Consider the following 20,979-nt stretch of genomic DNA (forward strand, 5'->3'; position numbering starts at 1 on the left):
GTCATTGAATTATTTTTTGACAATTTTGTTGCTAATTATATATTACTTGGGCTAATGTTGAGATGTAGTTGCTTTCTCTGTACACAGTTTTGGAGAGTAGGAGAAGGAAGTGAAGAATTAACGAATATTCCATACGAAATTGATAATTGAGGATCGACTCTTTCAAAGGGGATTTGGAACACAGTCATAGATTTTTCTAATACAGAGTTTCTGTATTTTGTACCCTTTTTTTTATAAAGGATTCTCCTTCAAGAATAAAAAGAATGTTGATATTGTGATTCATTTTGATCTGTTTTGCCGTAATGACTACAGTTAACTTAAAATACAAAAATAAAACCTTATTTTTTTCCCTTTAGCCAACAAGGGATGATCGAGGGTGGATCATTAGTCCTATTGGTCCCAATCCCTGGTGGACTGTGATAGCTGCAATTATCCCGGCTCTTCTCTGCACGATCTTAATATTCATGGACCAGCAGATCACAGCTGTCATCATTAACAGGAAGGAACACAAGCTCAAGGTGACAAGAAGTTCTGACCTAAAAGGACTAATGGCAGCCTGTTGACTTTAAACATTTTTTTTTAGATTTAGGGTAAACCCATTTATACCACACACTGTAGAACCTGGATAAAAACAGTGATGAAAGGAGATCATAAGGGCTTTTAAGGGGTTTCCAGTTCGTAGATTGGAGCACAGTGGTATGGTGCCAGAGAAGTTTGAACTCCATCACTTTCCTCTCAGACTTTTGGGGAAGGTGGGCATGCGGAGTTCCTGGTGGCCCATATGCTCTGGGTCAGGCTGATTTTCATGAGGTTCAGGTCAGGGCTTCAGCCACTCTTTCCCAGAGGCAGGTATTCGCCCATTGGTGTCCATTACTGGGGTTTCCAGACTGAACAGAGGTAGGGTTGGTTCCAGTGCATGTATCAGTGAGAGACTTCATGCCTTCATTTCTGTTCTTTCCTTACTTAGAGTAGGCAACATGCAAATTTGGCAAGAATTTGGGAGTGTGATTTAGGAACCCAATAAGGACATTTATCTTCAACTCTTGTAGTGTTTACCGTCTAGAATGGTCAAGATGTGGCGTGGTCTCTGGTTACTCTGCCAAGAAAGGACAAATCTTTGAATGTGTGAGATTCAGAGTGAGATCTTGGGTAAAGAATGGATATTGGCCTGTTTTGGACAGCCTGAGGTTTCCCTTTTTCTCCTGTGTTCCCTCTAGACCAGGAGGGGCTGGAAGACTTATCTGGGATCACTGGACCCCTTCCTCCTTACCCGTCACCCCTTTCTGCTTTGGCCCTGAGCCGTTGAGCTCTCTGTCCCATGCCCCACCACACCAGCCCACTGATGGTGACAGAGACTCTGTTTTCCCACAGAAAGGTTGTGGCTACCACCTGGACCTGCTGATGGTGGCCGTCATGCTGGGCGTCTGCTCCATCATGGGCCTGCCCTGGTTTGTGGCTGCCACTGTCCTGTCCATCACACACGTGAACAGCCTCAAACTGGAGTCGGAGTGCTCTGCTCCTGGAGAACAGCCCAAATTCTTGGGCATTCGAGAACAGAGAGTGACCGGCCTTATGATCTTTGTGCTGATGGGCTGCTCAGTCTTCATGACGGCCGTATTAAAGGTACTCATTCATTCATGCGTTAGGGAACAAGTGCTTGATTTGAAAATAGGAAAGGTCATTCTAGTGGGTAAGACAGATAAAATGTAGTTTAAAAAGTTAGTTAAGAAAGCAAACGTAATAATTCCAGAATAGAAGTGATAAAGGGAAATATATAGTGGTCTGTGGTGCTATAGAGAGTTAAGAGAGTACTATTTTAGTTAGTGTGGTCAGAGAAGGCCTTTCTAAGGAGATGCCATTTAGGATGAGATGGAGCCGGCCATGCCATGGATAGTGAGAGATGGATGGCATGGGGCAAGGGGAAAGAAGTATTTAGTAAGGCCCTGAGGTGGGAAAAAGTGATATATGTTCTAGGAAACATCAGGGCTCAAGGATGTTGAGGCATCTCACAAAGGCAAAAGCACAGTGAGATGAGATTGAATAGTGAGCAGGGGAAGATCACGCGGGGCCTTCTTCACGCTGGTAAAGGTAACCTCGGAAGGGCTTTCATAGGAGAGGGACATGATCCATTTAGTATTTTAAAAAGATCATTCTGGCTGATGGTCAGAGACTAAGGTTTTAGGGTTGGGGAAAAATAGAAGCAGCGAGAGCAGTGAGGCTATTAACAGGTGAGAGATGATGGTGGCTGGATGAGGAAGTTGGTGGTAGGGACAGATAAAAGGCATGGGTTCTGTGCATCTTGGAGGCAGAGCCAAAGGTCTTTCTTTCCTGTTGACTAGATATAGAACGGGGTGAGGAAAAGAGAAAAATCCAAATGTCTGCTAGTTTTCTGACTTGACCATCTGGACAGAGAGTGATGGCATTTAAGATGGTGACGACGGCGTGAAGAAGGAAGTGATTTTGTGAGGGGCAGGACTGTGGTCAGAGTTGAGTGAGATGTTTGGGAGGCAGCTGAGTGGAGAGGCTAGAGGAAGGTTCTGGATTGAAAATATAAATGTGGAAGTCCATAGCACATAGATGATGCTGAAAGCCAAGGGAGTAGATGAGCTCCCTGGGGGAGAAGGGCAGATGTAAAAGAGAAGTAGGACCAGATGAGAGCAGAGTCTAAGGAGCTCCAAATTTAGAAGTCAGGTAGAAGAGGAGACAGCAACAGAGACTCCGAAACAGCTGTGAGAAGTAGGAGGGAAACCAGGAGGGTGTGGTGTCAGGGAAGCCACTCGAGGGGAGTGTATTAAATAGGAGGGATTTATTCGAAACTGTCTAGAAAGATGAAGACTAAGCCAAGGCCACTGGATTTGGCAACATGGAGGCCTAACATGACTTGATAAGAGCAGATTCAGTGGAACAATTGGGCAGAAGCCAAATTACAGGGGACTGAAGAGTAAATAGGTGATAAAGTAAAGAGTATGAACAGACAGCTGTTTCAAGAGGGTTTTCTGTGAAGTGGAACAGAAAAATGGGCGATGGCTGGTGTGAGATGTGTGGGTGTGAGGCCTGTATGTGGGGAATTGAGGTAAAAAGGAAAACTCTATGGCTGGATCTCTAATCCCTAACCTCTGGAGCACTTACTTCCCTTGCCTCTGTTCCCCTTTTCGGTGAAACTTTAACCACCCTTGCAAATTTGCACTGCAAATGCTATTTAAGGATGAGAACTGAAAGATGGGAAAGGATTCCACACTATCTTCCTGTGCTCTTACTTTCCACTCACTCAATCTTGTCACCCCTCCTCACTTCCCTTACCCACTTCTACTCTCTGTCCCTGGGCCTACCCCTCCCACCTCTGGTCTAGGTGCCACCTGGAGGGGCCCAAAGATTGCTGCTCCTCCTGGAATGTAACACGAAGGCAGGGTGGTGGACATCGCCTGGCCTTCCCATAACTGTCTTGGGGGGGTTATTCTTTTAGGAAACCATTCAATAGTTCTACGAACAAGGTTTGCACCAAATTGAGATATCTACTCACTCTAGTTTCAACTGGGGATTTTCTAGTGCTGAGGAAATTATGTTTGGGAATGTTCTTTAGCCCCAGAAGAAAAGCAAGTCAAGTTGAGTCTTTAGCTGTGAGACTTCCCTTGCCTTGGTTCTATAGGCCTCATGTCCCTACCTCATAGAATTGCCCTAAAGATTACCTGGATGGATAGATGTGAGCTGATAGGTGTGTATGTACGTATAGTAAGTGCAATACAATAATGTTGGCATTTCTTCCCAAACCATTCCCTCTCTGATAGGACACCTCACCTCCCCACTCCTCCCCTCAAGTCTGGTTAGTGAAAAGGGAAACTTTTTCAGTCCATATTTTTTTTTTTAGATAAGAAATAGTCATTCCCTTTATTTTTAAAAGTAGGTAAAAAAGTCATTTCATTTTTTTTCTCATGCTTCCATAGAGCGCAGGTTAAAACTCCATAGTTTAGTCCATATTAAAATACACCAAATCGCTGAGGAGATGAATGTGTAATTACAAAAGGTTTAAAAGGTATCAGTTGTAAAAGAGGTGTGTGTGTGTGTGTGTGTGTGTGTGTGTGTGTCTGTCTGTCTGTCTGTCTGTCTGTCTGCCTGCCCATCCCCATGGAGGAGGAAGAGCAAGAGATGGGTAAGAGACGAGGCCTATGATTTAATCAGGACCAGATTACACTTACGTGTAATGATTTTTATCGCTGTCAGCTTCTGTTTTGCTTCTATTTCTAAATCATGTAAAGGCAGCAGAAACTATGCAATGTTTATGCAGTGATTTTGTGACTTTGCTTCCTTCTTGGAAATGTAAAAATCGATATAGTCTCGAGGGTGCTGACACCAAGTGTAATCTCCGGCCTCTCTCCCTCTGTCTTCAGTTCATCCCGATGCCGGTGCTGTACGGGGTCTTCCTCTACATGGGAGTCTCTTCCCTGCAGGGAATTCAGGTAACGCGCGGCTCAGCCGGGGCAGTGTCTTCTCACCACGAGCCCCCTGTCCTGACCAGGGCGGACAGCTCCCTAGGGAAGCACAAACCAGTTCTTGAGAACCATTTCCTAGCCTCGCTGATTAAGCTATTTTAAACATTTCTTTGGACGTTGGTTGAAATAAAGTCATGTTAGCATGAGGGTACCGAGACCTCCAGGGTGGCCTGGGCTTGATGTCATGGTTCCAGTCACTTGTTAATTATGCAACAGACAATTATTAGAAACACATTACACAGTAGGTGCTTTGTCAGGTGCAGGTAAACTTAGATATGAAAGGTCGGCCAACACTAATACCAAACTGGCTTCCACACACGGACAATGCTAGTTTTAGTGCCAGGCTGAAGTGTAAGAGAGGGGGTTTAACTGGGGGTACATTGGTGAAGAAATTTGGGAGCAGTGGGAGCTGCTCCAGGCCAGCAGATACTACTTCCGGTCGTACTCGGCCTTTTCCCATCTATCAGCTTGTTCCCCTGAGTCCTTTGAACAGAGACACTCAGGAGCTTGTCACTGATTATTTGGCTGCTCCAGATGACGTGATGACTTAGCTACTTTTGTTGGTGGCTGGTTCCTCTTTGTTTTTATAGAATGTCTTTATCGTGGTTGTTCTGATACACTGAGTTCTAATGTGACTTTGGGCAGGTTATTTCATCTCTTTGGGTCTCTGTTTTCCATTTTATAGTATAAAGATGGTCATATTTTCTATATCCAGAATGTTACGAGGTTTCATTTTATGTTTTTACTATAAATAATAACGAGAATTTCCAAACTCCTCCAATAACCAGGAAGAGATTTAGTTTTGATAATAAAGAGAAAGATGCAATTGCCTCATTTTGTTTTCAACAGTTCCTGAGAAAGAGCTTTCTCTGGAACCACAGTATGGGGTAGGAAAAAGAAATTTGAACCTAGAATTTAAAAAGATGGATTTGAATTCTGACTCTGTCACTTACCAACCTTGGCCAAATTACATGCTCTCTGGGGCTCAGTTTCCATTTCTGTCCTGTGGAAATGGTATTACCTACCTTTCAGAGCAGGTGATATAAGAGACATGAATGGGCCTAACAGAGCTTCTGACCCAGAGAATAACTCCTGAAAATCAATGCCAGTCCCCTCCTTTCAGTTCTTTGATCGTCTGAAGCTCTTTGGGATGCCTGCAAAGCACCAGCCAGATTTCATCTACCTGCGGCACGTGCCACTGCGCAAAGTGCATCTCTTCACCCTCATCCAGCTGACCTGCCTGGTCCTGCTCTGGGTCATCAAGGCGTCTCCAGCCGCTATTGTCTTTCCAATGATGGTGAGTTTACAAACATTGTTATTTCATTTTAAACATGATGATAAAATATACATAACATAGAATTTACCATCTTTACCTTTTAAAGTGTATAATCCAGTGGCATTAAGTACATTCACATTGTTGTGCAGCTCTCACCACCATCTATCTCCAGAACTTTTCTCGTCTTGCAAAACTGAAACTCTGCCCATTAAACAATAACTTCCATTCCCTCCTCCCCCAGCCCCTGGCAGCCACCATTCTACTATCTATTTCTAGAGACCTCAGACAAGTGAAATCATGCAGTATTTGTCCTTTCGTAATGGGCTTATTTCACTTAGCGTAAGGGCTTCAAGGTTCATCCATGGTGTAGAATGTGTCAGAATTTCCTCCTTTTTAAAGGCTGAATAATATTCCAGTGTGTGTGTGTATCTATATGTATATATATTATATATACATAAGGTATATGTATATATAATATATGTAATATATTCCATTGTGTGTATGTATGTATATGTAATATATATGTAATATATGTGTCACATTTTGTTTGTTTATTCATTGATCAATAGATACTTGGATTGCTTCCATTTTTTGGTTATTATGAATAATACCTTGACTATGTGAGTAATGCTAACAGGAAACAAATACCTGTTTGTGTCCCTACTTTCAGTTCCTCAGGGTCAATATCCAGAAGCGGGATTGCTGGCTCATATGGCACTTCCATTTTTAATGTTTTAGGAGATGTCATACTGTTTTTCATAGCGGCTGCACCATTTTACATTCCCACCAGCAGTGCACAGGGTTCCAGTTTCTCCACATTTTTGCCAACACTTATTTTCTAGGGTTTTTTTGGGGGGGTTGTTTGTTTTTTTGTTCTGTCTTCTCATGTGCTTATTGACCATCTGTCTGTCTTCTTTGGAGAAATGTCTGTTCAAGTCCTTTGCCCATTTTTTAATTGGGTTGTTTGTTTTTTTGTTGTTGAGTTTAGGAGTTCTTTATCTAATATGGGTATTAATACCTTATTGATGGTGAGTTTTTGTTTTTTGGTTGATCTTTGTAGGAGCAGCATTATTTTTGGGATCTTGGGGTGTGGATGCATGAGTGTAACAGTTTGCCACGTTTATTTTCAAGGTTACTAGTCTGCCTGTCTTCCCATCCTTCCTTCCTTCCTTCCTTCCTTCCTTCCTTCCTTCCTCCCTCCCTCCCTCCCTCTCCTCCCCTCCCCTCCCCTCTCCTCCCCTCTCCTCTCCCGCCCTCTTTCTCCTCCTCCTCCCTTCCTTCTCCTCCTCCTCCCTTCCTTCTCCTCCTCCTCCCTTCCTTCTCCTCCTCCTCCTCTTCCTCCTCTTTATCCTCCTCCTCCTCCTTCTCTCTCTCTCTGTCTCTCTCTCTTGACATGGAGAGGATCTTCGTGTTTGCAATAATTTGCACATGACTTCCAAAGCAGTAGAGTTCCAATTTAGAATTTACTGCAATCAGAAATGCCTAAAGTGGTAGAAGTGCACTGTTTGAAGCCACTGGGAGAGAGGAAGAGGCTGGTCTCGCACTGATAAGTGATGGGACATCCTTTCCTCCTTTCTAACAAGCAAGGGCTTTGGAAAGGAGACTAGGAAAGCTGAACTGTGTGTGGTGCAACAGGTGACAAGCTGTTTTCTAAATCTAGGGTGATGATGAAATTCTTGCCACCTGACTTTCATCTCCTCCTCTTGATGCCTTTCTTTCTCTAGCTTACTCCATGGCATGAGGATGCTGAGAATTCAGTGGGATGTTTGAAAGTTACCATGTTTCCCTGAAAATAAGACCTAGCTGGACCATCAGTTCTAATGCCTCTTTTGGAGCAAAAATTAATATGAGACCTGGTATTATATTATATTATATTATATTATACCCGGTATTACATTATATTATATGATACTATATTATATTATACCCGGTCTTATATTATAGTAAAATAAGACCGGGTCTTATATTAATTTTTGCTCCAAAAGACGCATTAGAGCTGATGGTCCGGCTAGGTCTTATTTTTGGGGAAACACAGTACCCAAAGAATGGGCCTCTAGAGAAAAAAAGGCAATAAGGATAATGTTTGGTATTTGTTTAGGTACTTTTGAATGCTGTACTGGGAGAATATTCAAGGGTGAGGAAACTAGAGGGGGGTTTCTTTTTCCCTAGTCTCCTAGATACATACTTTCCTGATGGGTTTCTCAATTTTGTCACAATACATGTAGGGTTCTGCATTCGGGTGTTATGTTCAGGGGTTGGGTGTTTGGTTAAAGAAATAGCAAATTCCTGACAACTCCTGGAAGGGATACTGTCAGTTTTGGGTTCATTGTAATAGTCAATTGAAATTCAGGAGAAATGTGGTTGAATTTAATAAGCCTGATTTGCCTCATTCTTTGTCCAGTCACCAGATGTAGCTGGTGAACACCAGTCAATCCAGGCAGGACCTTCTGGGTTATTATTGGTTCCTCTTTGGCTAACATGGCCCTTTTGGGAAAAAAGTGGAGCCGCAGTTGAGAAACCCAGACCTGTTTCTATTGAGGAAGTTATCTGTCAGATTTTAGGCAAGTCACTTTCTCTCCCCGGGTCTCAGTTTTCTCATTTAGGAAGCCTGTCAGACCAGGCCAGAGGGCAGAGACAACAACCACTAGAGGTCCATGATGCCGGCATAAGGCAAGGATTTTGTGGGGAAATAAATGTGTAGGCAAAGGGCCAGAGAAAATCCAGATGGTCCTTCGAGGTCCCCCACCCCATGGTGAGCATGCTTGGGCTGGCACAGCTGGCCCCACCGTAGCCCTGCTCCTGCAGAGGCTCTCCAGCCTTATGCTGCCCTGTAGCGCTTCCTGCTACCCCCCCCCACCCCCACCCCCACCAGGGAAGGCAGCTCTTAGAGTCGTCTGCAGATGAACAGTTTCTCTTTATAATGAGGGAATTAAATTGGTTGCTCTCTAAGTTGGGTTGTTATGATCGTTAAATAAAATAGTGTATGTAAAACACTTCCCTGAGTATCTGGTACAAAGAGGGCACTCAATAAAAGGCAACTGTAATGATTATTATGAGTTTGATTTAGTTTCAAATGTCCTAGTCTGCTGTGAAAAGAAGATTTTGCTTTTAACTCCAGGAAGTAATTGAGCCCTCTTAATCCACTTTCTTTATTTTTCTTCAGGTTTTGGCCTTGGTGTTTGTCAGGAAAGTCATGGATCTCTGTTTCTCTAAGCGAGAGCTGAGCTGGTTAGATGATCTCATGCCTGAAAGCAAAAAGAAGAAGTTGGATGATGCCAAAAAGAAGGCCAAGGAGGAAGAGGTCATGCTTCTTGCACCAACTGTACTCTTAGGGGCAGCCTCAAGTTACAGAACATAGGAAGGGCCACATGTCTGGGATCCCAAGGGTTATATTTAGGAGCTGGGAAGCTTCCACCAAAGCTGTTCTTAGCTGAGAAAGGATTAAGGATTCTCATCCCTGTGTGTCCTTCATTTTTGGATTTGATAACCAGCTTCCCCCCACCCCTTTGTTTGTCTACAGTCTACTCACCAGGTTCACACTTAGAATATGAACATATAGAATAGAATATGAACATATAGAATCTGCTCTTATTATCAGAGCTAATGGTTCATGTTCTCCCAAAAGGTCTCATTTGACAAGTATGCAAAACCTGTTATTTTCTCAGAGTATTTGTTATGTACCTAATTGCAGATGATGTTGTGATTGGCACCATGCAGAGATAACATGCGTAGGACTTTCTGTCCTTCCTCGTTTCCCTCAGCACTTGACATCTGCCATCCACACAATGGACCTTAGTCATTAGCCTATACGTGCGAAGAATGAATGTGGAGCAAAATGAAAATACCAGACCAAGAAGTGAATGAGCCGGAAAGTGTTTCCAAATACAGTTAATACCTGAAATCGTGTCCTTTGAAATGCATTTTAAGGGATGTTTTTTTCTAATATCTTGAACTTTTAAAATCTTGTATTATTTTTTCCTGTCTGGTGTAATTGACATAGAACATCATGTCAGTTAAAGATATAAAATGTAATGATTTGATACTTGGATACAGATGGTGCCAAAAAATGTATACACATTTTAAGAAAGAAAAGAACTATATTAAAATTACACTGATGGGAACCACTTTGAGCACCTCTTATAATTGCAGAAGTCAAATGTGACTTGTATTCATCTTTTGTTATCAGTATATGTTGAGTATTACAATTTTAATACAGTTTTTTCCTTTCTTAAAACACGTACACTTTTTTTGGCGCCCTCTGTATATTGACAAATGACCACCGCAATAGGGTTAGTTGACATATCCATCACCTCACATAGGTCACAATTGTTTTTTTGTGGTGAGAACTTTTACAATCTACTCTCTTAGCAACTTTTAAATATATAATACAGTATTGTTAACTATAGTCACCATGCTATACATTACATGCCCAGAACTTATTCCTTTAACCACCTTCACCCATTTCCCCCACCCCACCCCCGGCAACCACCAATCTGTTCTGTTTCTATGACTTCAGTTTTTTTAGATTCCACATATAAATGAGATCATGCACTATTTTTCTCTGTTTGACTTACTTCACTTAGCATAATACCCTCAAGGTTCATTCATGTTGCTGCAAATGGCAGGATTTCCTTCTTTTTTATGCCTGAGTAGTATTCGTGTGTGTGTATGACCTTTTCTTCATCCATTCATCTATGGATGGACACCTAGGTTACTTTATTTAGGGTGATCAGGGATGACTCCTCTAAGAGACATCTCAGCAGAAACTTGAATAAAATGAGGAGCAAACAATGAGGATATCTGAGAGTAGGAACATTCCAGGGAAACAGGAAATGCAATGGTCTTGAGGCAGGAAGAGCTTGGTATGCCTGAGTAACATCAGGAAAACCCATGAGGCTGGAAGGGGTAGAGAGGTAGCGCAGAAACTAGTTAGAAGGCTGTGGCAATAGTTCAGGCAAGAAGTGATGGTGGCTGAGGCTAAGGGAGAGATGCTGAAGGTCGCTGGGTTCGGGACTTATTTTGAGGATGGAGCCAGCAGGTTTTGCTAATGCATAGTGAGCATGGCTGAAAGAGAGGGATCAAGGATGACTCTTAGATTTTTGGAGTGAACAGTTGGATGAATGGCTGTGCTATTTATTAAGATGGGGAAGACCTAGGAAGAACAGCAGTGGGAGGAAAATCATGGGATCTCTTTTGGATATTAAGTTTGAGGTGGCTGGTAAACGTTACATTATTTTCCAAAATTTCTGAAGTTTAAAATTACTGTATACAATTATTTTAAAACCTAAGTGTAGTAAAAGAAAAAATGAATACCCTCAATTTTCACATCAGCATCCAATATTTATGTTCAATTTTTTTATGTTCTGTTTAAATCCTTACCATAGTGTTCATATAACTGTGATTAACTGTATATTTGTGTATGGGGCAATACACACACACACACACACACACACACATATTCTGATTTTTATATCCTCAATTTTATTTCATAAGACACTTTTATGTTTCTATATATCTATATGATAAATAATCATTTATTGTTTTAATGGCTGCATAATATTCCATAGTATTATTATCTTAATTTAAACATCCTTCCTTCATTAAAATTTATAGTTGTTCTTAGTTTTATTATTGATTATACTACTTTAAGTTTCTTTGTACATATTTTTTCTCTGTAATTATTTCCTTTAAATTAATGACATTATTTTTAAGAAACCATTTTATTATGAAACATTTCAAACATATACAAAAGTAGAAAAACCAGTATACATATTCCCCCAATTAACTTACTATTTTTAACAATCAGTTTGAATTAAGATACAAATAAGGTCCATATATTGCAATTGGTTGATATGTTTCTTAAATCTCTTTAGTGGTTCCCCTTTTATCTTTTTTTCTTTTTGTTGAAGAAACTGGATCTTTGATCTATAGGGTTTCCCCCCATTTAGATTTTATTAAATGTGTCCCTTGGTGTCACTTAACATGTTCTTCTGTCCCTTATATTTCTAGTAAATTGGTAGTTGGGCCTAGAGGCTCATTCAGATTCAGGTTCTTTTATTTTTTTAAAAAAGTATTATTCCATGTACAAATATCTGCTTGTTTCTTTTTGTGTTGAGTCAAATCTATGAAAGAACATAATTACACTCTTTTATAGTAAATGTGAGAAAAATTAGATAGAAATTGGGATTATAGAAAAGTGGGCTAGTGTAGACTCACGGTTTTACTTGGTCCAAGATATAATAACGTCTGCTTTTCTTCCAGGAGGCTGAGAAAATGTTAGAAATGGGAGGAGACAAGTTCTCCTTAGAGAGCAGGAAGTTACTAAGCAGTCCTGGAAAGAACAACAGTTTCAGGTAAAACTGCCTCAACACCACGGAGTTTACCATTTGGGTTATTCTGTAAGCATTCTGGCTTTGTCAGGGGTGGGGGGTGTCACACATGCAGCTGCTGGTATAAAAAGCTAACACTCAGCCTCCCAGTTCCAACCTGTGAAAACACCGTTTCTTTTCATGGTTTACGGACTACCTGCCACGTGTCAGGCACTAGACCAGGTGCTGGGAATCACAAGAGAACAGAGTAAGGAGCCCAGGTACTGAGCGCCTTCTCCTTGCCAGAACTGTGCTAGGATGTTTACTGTGTGCTCTTATTTAACCTTTACACCACCTCTCTGGCACGTCCCGTTATCCACATTTGTGCCGTGAGGAAACCGAAGCTTGGAGGGTTGTAGGTAATTTTCCCGAGGTCACAATGCTGCTAAGTAGGCAGTTTAAGATTCAAACCCTAGGCTTTGTATTCCTCAAACTAGTGCTCCTGGCTTTCTCTGCCACCTTCCAAAGATGAATGAGATATGGTCTTTGTTTCCAGAGAGTTCTCAGCCTGGTGGGCGTGAAAGTCCCCAGCGTGGGCCAGCCTTTGGGGACGAGCAGACACAGCCCATTCCAATGTAGCTTGTGGCAGCTACAGTCCTAGGAGCCAAGGGAGACTGAACTGGGATCACAAAAATCCTTTACTTCTGCCATTAGTTCATCCCCTTCCTCTCCTGAAGCCATTGCTCATCACAAGTCACAGGAAGCTAAATTGGTCCATTTGGGGTTTCATTTCTGGCTTTTGTTTCACAATGGAAGAGATACACGTAAGCTGAATGAAGCCCAGAGGTTCCGAGGGGGCAGAAAGGGAAGAGAGAGGAGATCTGAGTAATCCAGATCCTGGATAATTTATTGCTGAATCACTGAATTGATTGTGGTTTATGTTGTATACTGAGTGGGAAATGAGGAAAGTCTTTTCTTTGATCTTTAAAAAATTTATTTCTTTTTGACAAATACAAATAGTATATATGTAAGGTGTACAACGTGATGTTTTGAGGAATGTATAAAGTATGAAATGATTACTACAATCAAACTAATAATATATGCATCACCTCCTGTAATACCATTCTTTTTGTATGTGTGGTGAGAACACTTGACATCTACTTTCTTAGCAAATTTCAAGTGTGCAATACATTATTACTAACCGTGGTCACCATGCTGTACATGGGTCTTCAGAATTTATTTGTCTTGTAACTAAAAGTTTGTCCCATTTGATCAATATTTTCCCTTTCCCCCATCACCCAGCCCCAGCCTCTGGTGACCACCACTCTACTTTCTGAGTTTGACTTTTTTTTTAACTGACCCCAGTGAAATGGAATCTTTGGACTTGAATAAACTTTCTGCATGTTCTGGAAGGAGCCATAGGCTTTGAATCTCTGGTGGCAAAGTAGGAGCAATATTCTTCCTCTACTGGGTGCTGCCTCCTCTTTTGGCCTTTTGAAAGGAGACAGTCTGGCTTGTAGAAAACCAGGACTGGATTTAAGGTCTTGATTCTCCACCTACTGACATTTGACCTTGAATGGTCACTTAGCCCTAGGAGCTTTGGTTTCTGCACCTTCAAATGAGCATGTTAACGTTCTCTAATGCTCTGATAGTTAAGATCATATGTTTTTAAAAGTCCCTTGTAAACTACAAATGGGAAACAGTTGGCCATGTAAGTGAGAAAATGAATGAAGGGTGCTTAGTGCCATGCCTGGCACACAGCGAGCGCTCAGTAAGTGGGAGCTCCTGCTGGCATCACAGTGCTGTCATCAGCATCCCCAGAGGGGCCCCTTGAAGGAGTGTGGAATTGTGGGGGCAGGGCCGGCCGCCTCCTGGCACACCAAGCCCTCGGCACCACCTCGTGCGTCACCTTGCTTATCTACGTTGTGACCATCTGGTTCCTAGCCCTCCTATCAGCTGCTAGTTTAGCTCCCTTAGACCTAATCTTGTCCTTTCCCGTGGGTGGTGGTCATTATAGACTGACATAGTATTTTATATGTATGTCTCGCATTTACTGTCCTAAGTATTGATTTCAGATGTGACCCCTCTGAGATTAATATATCTGATGAAATGCCTAAAACCACAGTCTGGAAAGCGCTCAGTATGAATTCTGGAAATACAAAGGAAAAGAGGTAAAGAGAATTTTAATTGCTGATTTTTATTTATTTATGACTTTTAAAAATAGTAATCATGTTGAAAGTAAAAGATATTTTAGTTGTAAAATTGAATTTGTCTAATAAGTATCCCTTCCCAGACTGCTGCTTATCCCACGAGAATAGCTATAAGCCAAAGAGAAGTAAAAATGCTTTTTCACTATTTGAACAGATAATGCTGTTTTGAGCTGACCATTTAGACAGGCCTAATGTCAGGATTTAATTATTTTGGGATATAAATTTGTTTTATCTACTTAGTTCCCTTTATCCCTTTTCTAGTTTCCATCTCAAGATCTATAGGGCATCCCGCCGGTTACTGCAACCACACAAATGGGATATTGCTAAAATATTCAGATAGTGTTGATACAGTTCCATAACGAGAATTATTGCCAAGTAAAGATTTTGAAATATTACGTTGTAACTGTTTTCTTATTTTGAAAACTAAATTCTGTATATCATTTGCCAATAGCATAGATCAATTTTAATCAGGTTAATGAAAAAATGGAGGGATTTAAGGCACCTTTGCCTGCATTGAAGTAGACTTGACACCCAAACAGAATAATTTAGTCCAAACACCATTTAAGTTTAAGAAGGCAGATCACGGAAGGCAAAATCTGAGGTTTTATTAAAGGCAACTTTTCTAGTTGAAAAAAAAAAAAAAGGCAGTAGGCTAGAAATTAGGAGGCCTCATTTAGTTATTAATTTTGTGCATAACGTGGCAGGCCACCGTTTCTGGCTCTCAGTTTCCTCAGCAGGAAAATGGGGACAATGCAACTGCCTCACTCCTAAGGCTGCTCTGAGGAGAAACAGCAGTACTGTGCAAAATCACAGCCACCAGTGGGGTGGTAGTGATGGGTTATGTCTTCACCAAATGGGTTAAAGTAAATCTGTGCTGGCTGTGAGTGAAATATAGAATCTTGTTTCCTTCAGAGGAAAATCCAGGCAGCTGTCGAAATGTATAACGCACACGGTTATTTTTAGTTGATAACTAGTCTACTTGTAAATGAACTTAAAATATAGCCAAATCCAAATTGTGGTGACATCTTCAAAGTATTGTGTTAAAAGCAGGAATGAATCATGTGTTCCCTTTTTGTCTAATTGTAACACTTTTATTCAGTCTCTTCAACTAAAAGTCTTTGCTCGGATGGAAGATTTGGGCTATGAGGTGCCTCAGGGAAGTTCTGGTCACAGAGAAGATGGTGAATCTCTCAGAGAAGAAGCAAGACCAAGCCTGGCCCTGTCCATGGTCACGTAAAAGCCATGCCAAAGCATTCAGTTTTTCATGGTATGAGTTGGAGGGCATCCAGCTAGCCCCATGCCAGCAGCCAGTCACCAGACGTGAATGTGGAAGCAGAAGACCACCTCCTGCTGGTACTTCTCCTCTTCCTTCTTTCTCTTCAAACTGCCACCATTGAAGACCCATTTTCCAGACATTTTCTCTGAAACTCGCTGCTGTCCTGCCAAGCCATATGGATCCATTCAGCCACTGAGGATTCCTCCAATGAGGTCCCTGTTTCTAAAGGATGGGGTAGGGGAGTAGGAGCAGAGCAGAGAGAAAAAGGAAGGCTCTCCAGGCCCGCAGCACCTGTGGGCCTGCTCTGGGGGATGCTGGTCAGACCCAGAGGCTGTCAGGAGGCTCTGCTACTAGGAGGGTCAGCGAGCTGGGCATTGGCAGTGCCCACCACTGCAGCCAGACGACGCCTCTGACCTGGTGCGTCTTCCCCGTTCCCTAGCAGCAGTCTGCGTAACTCAGCAAGAACCTTGGATGATGAAAGGGCCGAGAGGGATATTGGAGTTACTTAGCTGAGACAGGAAAAGGCTCGGGGGGAATCAATAATTTAAGTGAGGATGAATAGCTTCTGTTAGTTTCATTGAGGATAGAGCAAGAAAATCAACTTAAATTGCTACAGAAGAAATTAGCTTAGACATTAGGAAGGACTTCTAGGCTGAAAATTTGTCATAGTGTCTGCTTTGCAGATATCTGGGAAAGGTTTGATAATAGTTGTGTGTGAGTAGAAGGAGAAATAAGATGTTTTTATTGGCCATGTTGTGGAAACATCCATGTCTGCTGCTGTCTCCTGAGGACACATTTGATTCCATTCCTGGAGAGATCCAAGTGCTTACGTAATGTTTCCTTAGCTGCCTTAGTAGCGAACCATCATCAACTCAATGAACCGAAGCCACCTTCAGCTGTGTGGTTTCTTCATCATCAGGATTTCTGTTGGTTGACAAATGTTCTGGCTCTCAGATGTAAAAAGCCACACTGGGAAATGAACTGTAAGTGGTGAAATTAATTTTGGTATTTAGTTTACAGCTATATTTATAGTTTTTCTCTTCTCTGTTGCATTGAATATCAAGGGTTTGGGCTCCAGTGTGTATAGACTTTCCCTTTCTTTGTGCACAGAATGTGACTAGCAAGCATGTTGGCACCCAGGGAATCCGATCACATTAGTTTTCCATCCTGGAAAATCTTTGTATAGTGGGACATTCCCCCGGTATGCTCTCCTTTCATAGGTGAAGAGTTGGCTATATAACGTTACTGAAGTTTGCATCCCTGAGACTCTTAAAATATGTTAGTGTATTCTAGGCTCACTCTCAGGACCTTTGATAGTGAAGGAATCCTGCATTTCTTTCATGTTTCCCTTCTCTTAGAGCCACACTTATTTTAATACACAGATGATTTTCAAAATATCTAACAACTGGTACTGGCTGGACACCATCCACTCAGAACGGATGCCTGCTGTAAACAAGCAGTGTGTGTATGGCCTATGGGCTGAACGTCAAGCTGCTTTCAAATATGGAAATGATATCCCTTTGAATTGTGGGTATTGTGCCTGGTTTGTCTGATTTCTACTCACAAGGCTGTTTGAGGGACAGCCTCGGCTTCCTTTCATGTGGTGCAGACAGGAACAGGTATTCTTCTTTGAACCATATGGGCGTTAAAATCCTTGTGAGCCAAAGCTTCACATTTTGTCACTTTAGGATAAATGTGATAGTTGTACCCATTACCTACCTAATCTAGAAAAATCGAAAGGCCTCCTGTCACTGGGAAAGCCTTTCGTGCTCACTTTCCCTGTCCCTCTCTGGCTGCTCCCTTGAACTCGCCTCCTTTTTCACCTTTGTTTCTTGAAAACACCCTTGCTTTCTTACTCCATTGTGCCCCCCATCTTCTCCTGCCACCTGTGCGTAGGGAGGTTGGTGACTGATTTACCTGTAATAGGGAAGGGCCCATCATGCAACAAAACTCGGTGACAATATCGCTCAGAAAAGTCTCTCTCCTACTACACTGATGTCCTGTGATGCGTGTGTCTGCTGGGCGTCTTGAGAGGAAGGACCTGTCTCCATGAACTCGGTGCGGTGCAGTTACAGGACCACACGTGTGCTTTCGAGTCCTTCCCCAGCCAGACTCTCCCAGGGGCCTGCGCCTTGGGAATGTTAGCTGTTTTCAAAGGCTGTGCCAATCATTTTAGGCCTTTAGAATCTTCTCCAACAATAGCCAGCCTCATTTCTGCTGCGTCTTAATGGCTGGAATCATTCCCTATTCTTACTCTTACCCAGCTCCCACCAAACACTCACCCCCAGTCCTGGCTGCGTCCTTGCTCAGGTCTGTGGCTGGTGACCGTGGTGGCTGATTCAAGCTGGACTGTTTTAGGGCTCGGAAGCTTGGAGTGGGGGTGAAGCAGCAGCAGTGGGTGTGTATGGATGTGCGTAGGCAGGTGTGCTTATCGACAAGTGAACGTGTATCCATAAGGTTTCATTGCTGCTATTAAACAGCCTGTGCACCTAAGCTGTGGGACATAAAAAACAATATGGTCATTCTCCCGTCTCAGACTTCTCTAACAGAATAGCTTGAGGACAAATATAGGCTGATTAGTCAATAGAAAAAAGTGTTTAAGATCAACATTAAGGAGTAATGGAGTTAGGCGTAGAAAGCAAGCCAGGTGTTTAGGCGATTTCCATGCCCAGGTTTGTTTGGGCCAGATAGGCAGTCCAAGGGGTGATTTCAGGAAGCATTGGTGTCAGCAGGCCAGTGTCCTGATGGGCTGGCAGTATAGCGGTAGGAAGGCAGGGGAGCCGGGGATTTCAGAAAAGAATGATGAGCAGAAGAAGGTTGATTCTAAGAGGAAGAACTGGCATTGCTAAGAGGGTGGGCTGCTTCCCAGTCCATGACTTCTAGGGAGGGGTTGCTCTAGACAGAAGGGGAGGACCAGCAGAAATATGCTGTGAAATTGCCCAATGTGTTGGGCTTCATTAAATGTAGGCTGGCTCTCTGTGGCTATGTATTTGTAGGATTTCAGATTTCTGATGATGGGATGATCAGGAGATCCGGTCTTTCCCACATAACAGCTCCTATCCCCATCTCCTTGTTCAGATAAATTGGTTTCCAGGATAGGGGGTAGTGAACCATATATTTCCAAGACAGTGTGAACATTTGCTATTTCTCTTTGTCTGGGATGTGATTGGCTTTTAAATTAGTCATAAATGTTTGATAACCATCTGGGATATGCTAGTTTCGGGCTTGGTTGACATCTCAGGCTGTCTGACCACTGTGACCTTCCAGGGGTCTCTGGTTCTCGGCAGCTGTAGTTTCTGGTCATGCAAAACGACAATTCCCAGTGCTGCTTTATTTTGTACCGACTCAACTCTCCAGACTTCACTTTCAGTAGAGGAGTCAGCAGTTCTCCCTGCATCGTCTCTATTGATTTCAACGCCCATGTTTTGAGTCTCCACGTTTTCCTGAAGCATAGGAAAAAGCTCGACCCCAGGTCCCCTGCTCGCCTTTTAAATGGCATCACGAGCACTATCCATTGTGTTCTCTGCTCATTTAATCGGCTTCTCTAAATTTCCTCTTTTGCAGGAGAGTAGCACCTCCTCTTAGAGCTTGAAGCAGACTTGGCTTGTTTGTTACTGCATTTTCCTTGGACTTCTCAGGTTTCCAAGCCACATCCCGGCAGGACATTCAGGAGCCCTGTGTTGCATGGTCACAGCCTCCTTTTCCTTTTTTCGGTTGTAGCTGTTGGGCTCCCATAAGGTAGAAATCCTTCTTGCAGGCCCTGGCTGATCAAATGAAACACCATCCAAGTTCCAGTCCCTTTGACTGACTCAGCTCTTTCAAGCACCCTCTACTCTTCTATCTTTTCCTCAGTCTTTCAAGTTCTCCTTGGAGGGAAGAAGTTCTTGGTCAGAGGTCTTAAAAGCCACCAACACTTGGGGGTGGTGAGACGTGAGGAGGTTAAATGGTTCTGGGGCAAAGAGGATTTTATGGTTATTTTTCTCACTTAGGATGAGGGACTAAGGATTCTCAAGCCCTCAGGCTCATTCATATTTCAGTAAACAGAAGAACACATTCTGAAACCAAACAGAAGTAATTTTTCTACCAAATCTATTCTTTATGGTTCTTGGTGCCCTTGGTCTCTTTACATGAATTATAGAGAATGGGCAGTTGACTCAGTTAATATTTCTTTATGAGAAAGCAGGCTAATTTTCATAACCAAAAGAGGTGTGAAGTAACTCGATCACTGCTTGAAACATGAAAAGAGGAAAGGAGTATTATGTGAATCTTTTCAATAGGGAAATCCAGAAAGTGGAATGATTCATGCACACATAGGCAGAAGTCTTTTAGGAAATTCTGTGCTCAAAGGGAATGGAATGGTTTCTAATCCTTCTGAAAAGAAAAGGAATGGCATTTTCCTTAAACCTAACCCACTTTCAGCACTGGAGAACACAGAGCTTTTTTATTCTAGCTGATGGCACTAATATTTCCTGAGAGAGAGAAATCCCACCCACGGCACTTTTCTGAGCCCAGCAGAAATCAGCAGAGCTTGGGCTTCTCTTAGCAGGTTTGCACTTGACTCCAACATGCAGGTTTTTCACATGTGCAATAATGTTGGAAGCAGAAGTACCAAACTGAATGTGCAATTACTCCTTTTGCAAAAGAGGCCAAAATCCTCCCCACTCTTCTCCCATATTCGCTCCTCCAAGATGAAAGCCTCCCTCTTGTTTCTCTGTCTGTCTGATTAGTTAGATATGGCTGCCCTCCCAAGCTAATGGTGTCTGGTGGAGAGCCGAGCAACCTTCCCATGGGAGGGGACAACTTGAGGTGCTGGTACATTTCCCTTGTTTTCTATGTGCTTCTTTCTAGTAGGTCTCATGTAGAGATAGAGATATTTTAGTTTTACAGATTCCAAAGTATATATTTTTAGTGTGAGAAATGTACCCTCTCCACAATCCATGGTGTACATAGAACCAAGAACAATGTGTTGTGATAACCCCTTAGCAATCTGTGGTAGGACTAGGACCCCTCGCCCTTACCACCATGTTCACGGTCTGTCTGTGAACCAGGGGAGGTGGTTGTGACCCCTCTGCCTGCCCAGACTTTCCTGTGCTCAATGGGTGAAAAATAAAGTCTGTGTAAACTGCTCACACCTGTGGTGTTCTTTAAGCCCGAATCAAGGGGCTGAGCCAATACTGACCAACTACAGAACTTGAGAAGAAGAGTTACAAAGACGGGAGACAGAAAGGCGTAGTGTCTGCTGAGCATACCTTGAGAGGCCGTGTGCACTTCCTTGAGGCAGAGAATGGGAGGAGGCTCTAAGGGCCCTTTCTTTGGGGACCACTTAGACTTGTCTTTGGGTGGGGGGACAGGACAGCATGAAAAGAAAGCCCATTTTGGAGATACAACCAGGCTGATGAGAGCAATTGCTCTCATCAATGGG

At 42.6% G+C, this 20,979-nt stretch overlaps 1 protein-coding gene across 2 annotated transcripts in view; it reads left to right on the plus strand.

The window, feature by feature from the left end:
* SLC4A8 (solute carrier family 4 member 8) overlaps positions 1–20,686 on the plus strand; it is a 68,329-nt gene extending 47,643 nt beyond the window's left edge. For both annotated transcript variants that reach the window (XM_019724540.3, XM_019724541.3), the window contains exons 18-25: positions 357–518; positions 1,372–1,623; positions 4,386–4,454; positions 5,611–5,784; positions 8,927–9,064; positions 12,025–12,116; positions 14,147–14,242; positions 15,381–20,686. In XM_019724540.3, the coding sequence (XP_019580099.3) occupies positions 357–518; positions 1,372–1,623; positions 4,386–4,454; positions 5,611–5,784; positions 8,927–9,064; positions 12,025–12,116; positions 14,147–14,242; positions 15,381–15,393 (996 nt within the window). In that variant the 3' untranslated portion in view covers positions 15,394–20,686. The remainder of the gene's footprint in view (positions 1–356; positions 519–1,371; positions 1,624–4,385; positions 4,455–5,610; positions 5,785–8,926; positions 9,065–12,024; positions 12,117–14,146; positions 14,243–15,380) is intronic.
* Positions 20,687–20,979: the final 293 nt, after the last annotated feature.

The sequence above is a fragment of the Rhinolophus sinicus genome, chromosome 1 (genome assembly GCF_057876585.1).
Source record: "Rhinolophus sinicus isolate RSI-liver-muscle chromosome 1, RSI-T2T, whole genome shotgun sequence".
Classification (NCBI taxonomy): domain Eukaryota; kingdom Metazoa; phylum Chordata; class Mammalia; order Chiroptera; family Rhinolophidae; genus Rhinolophus; species Rhinolophus sinicus.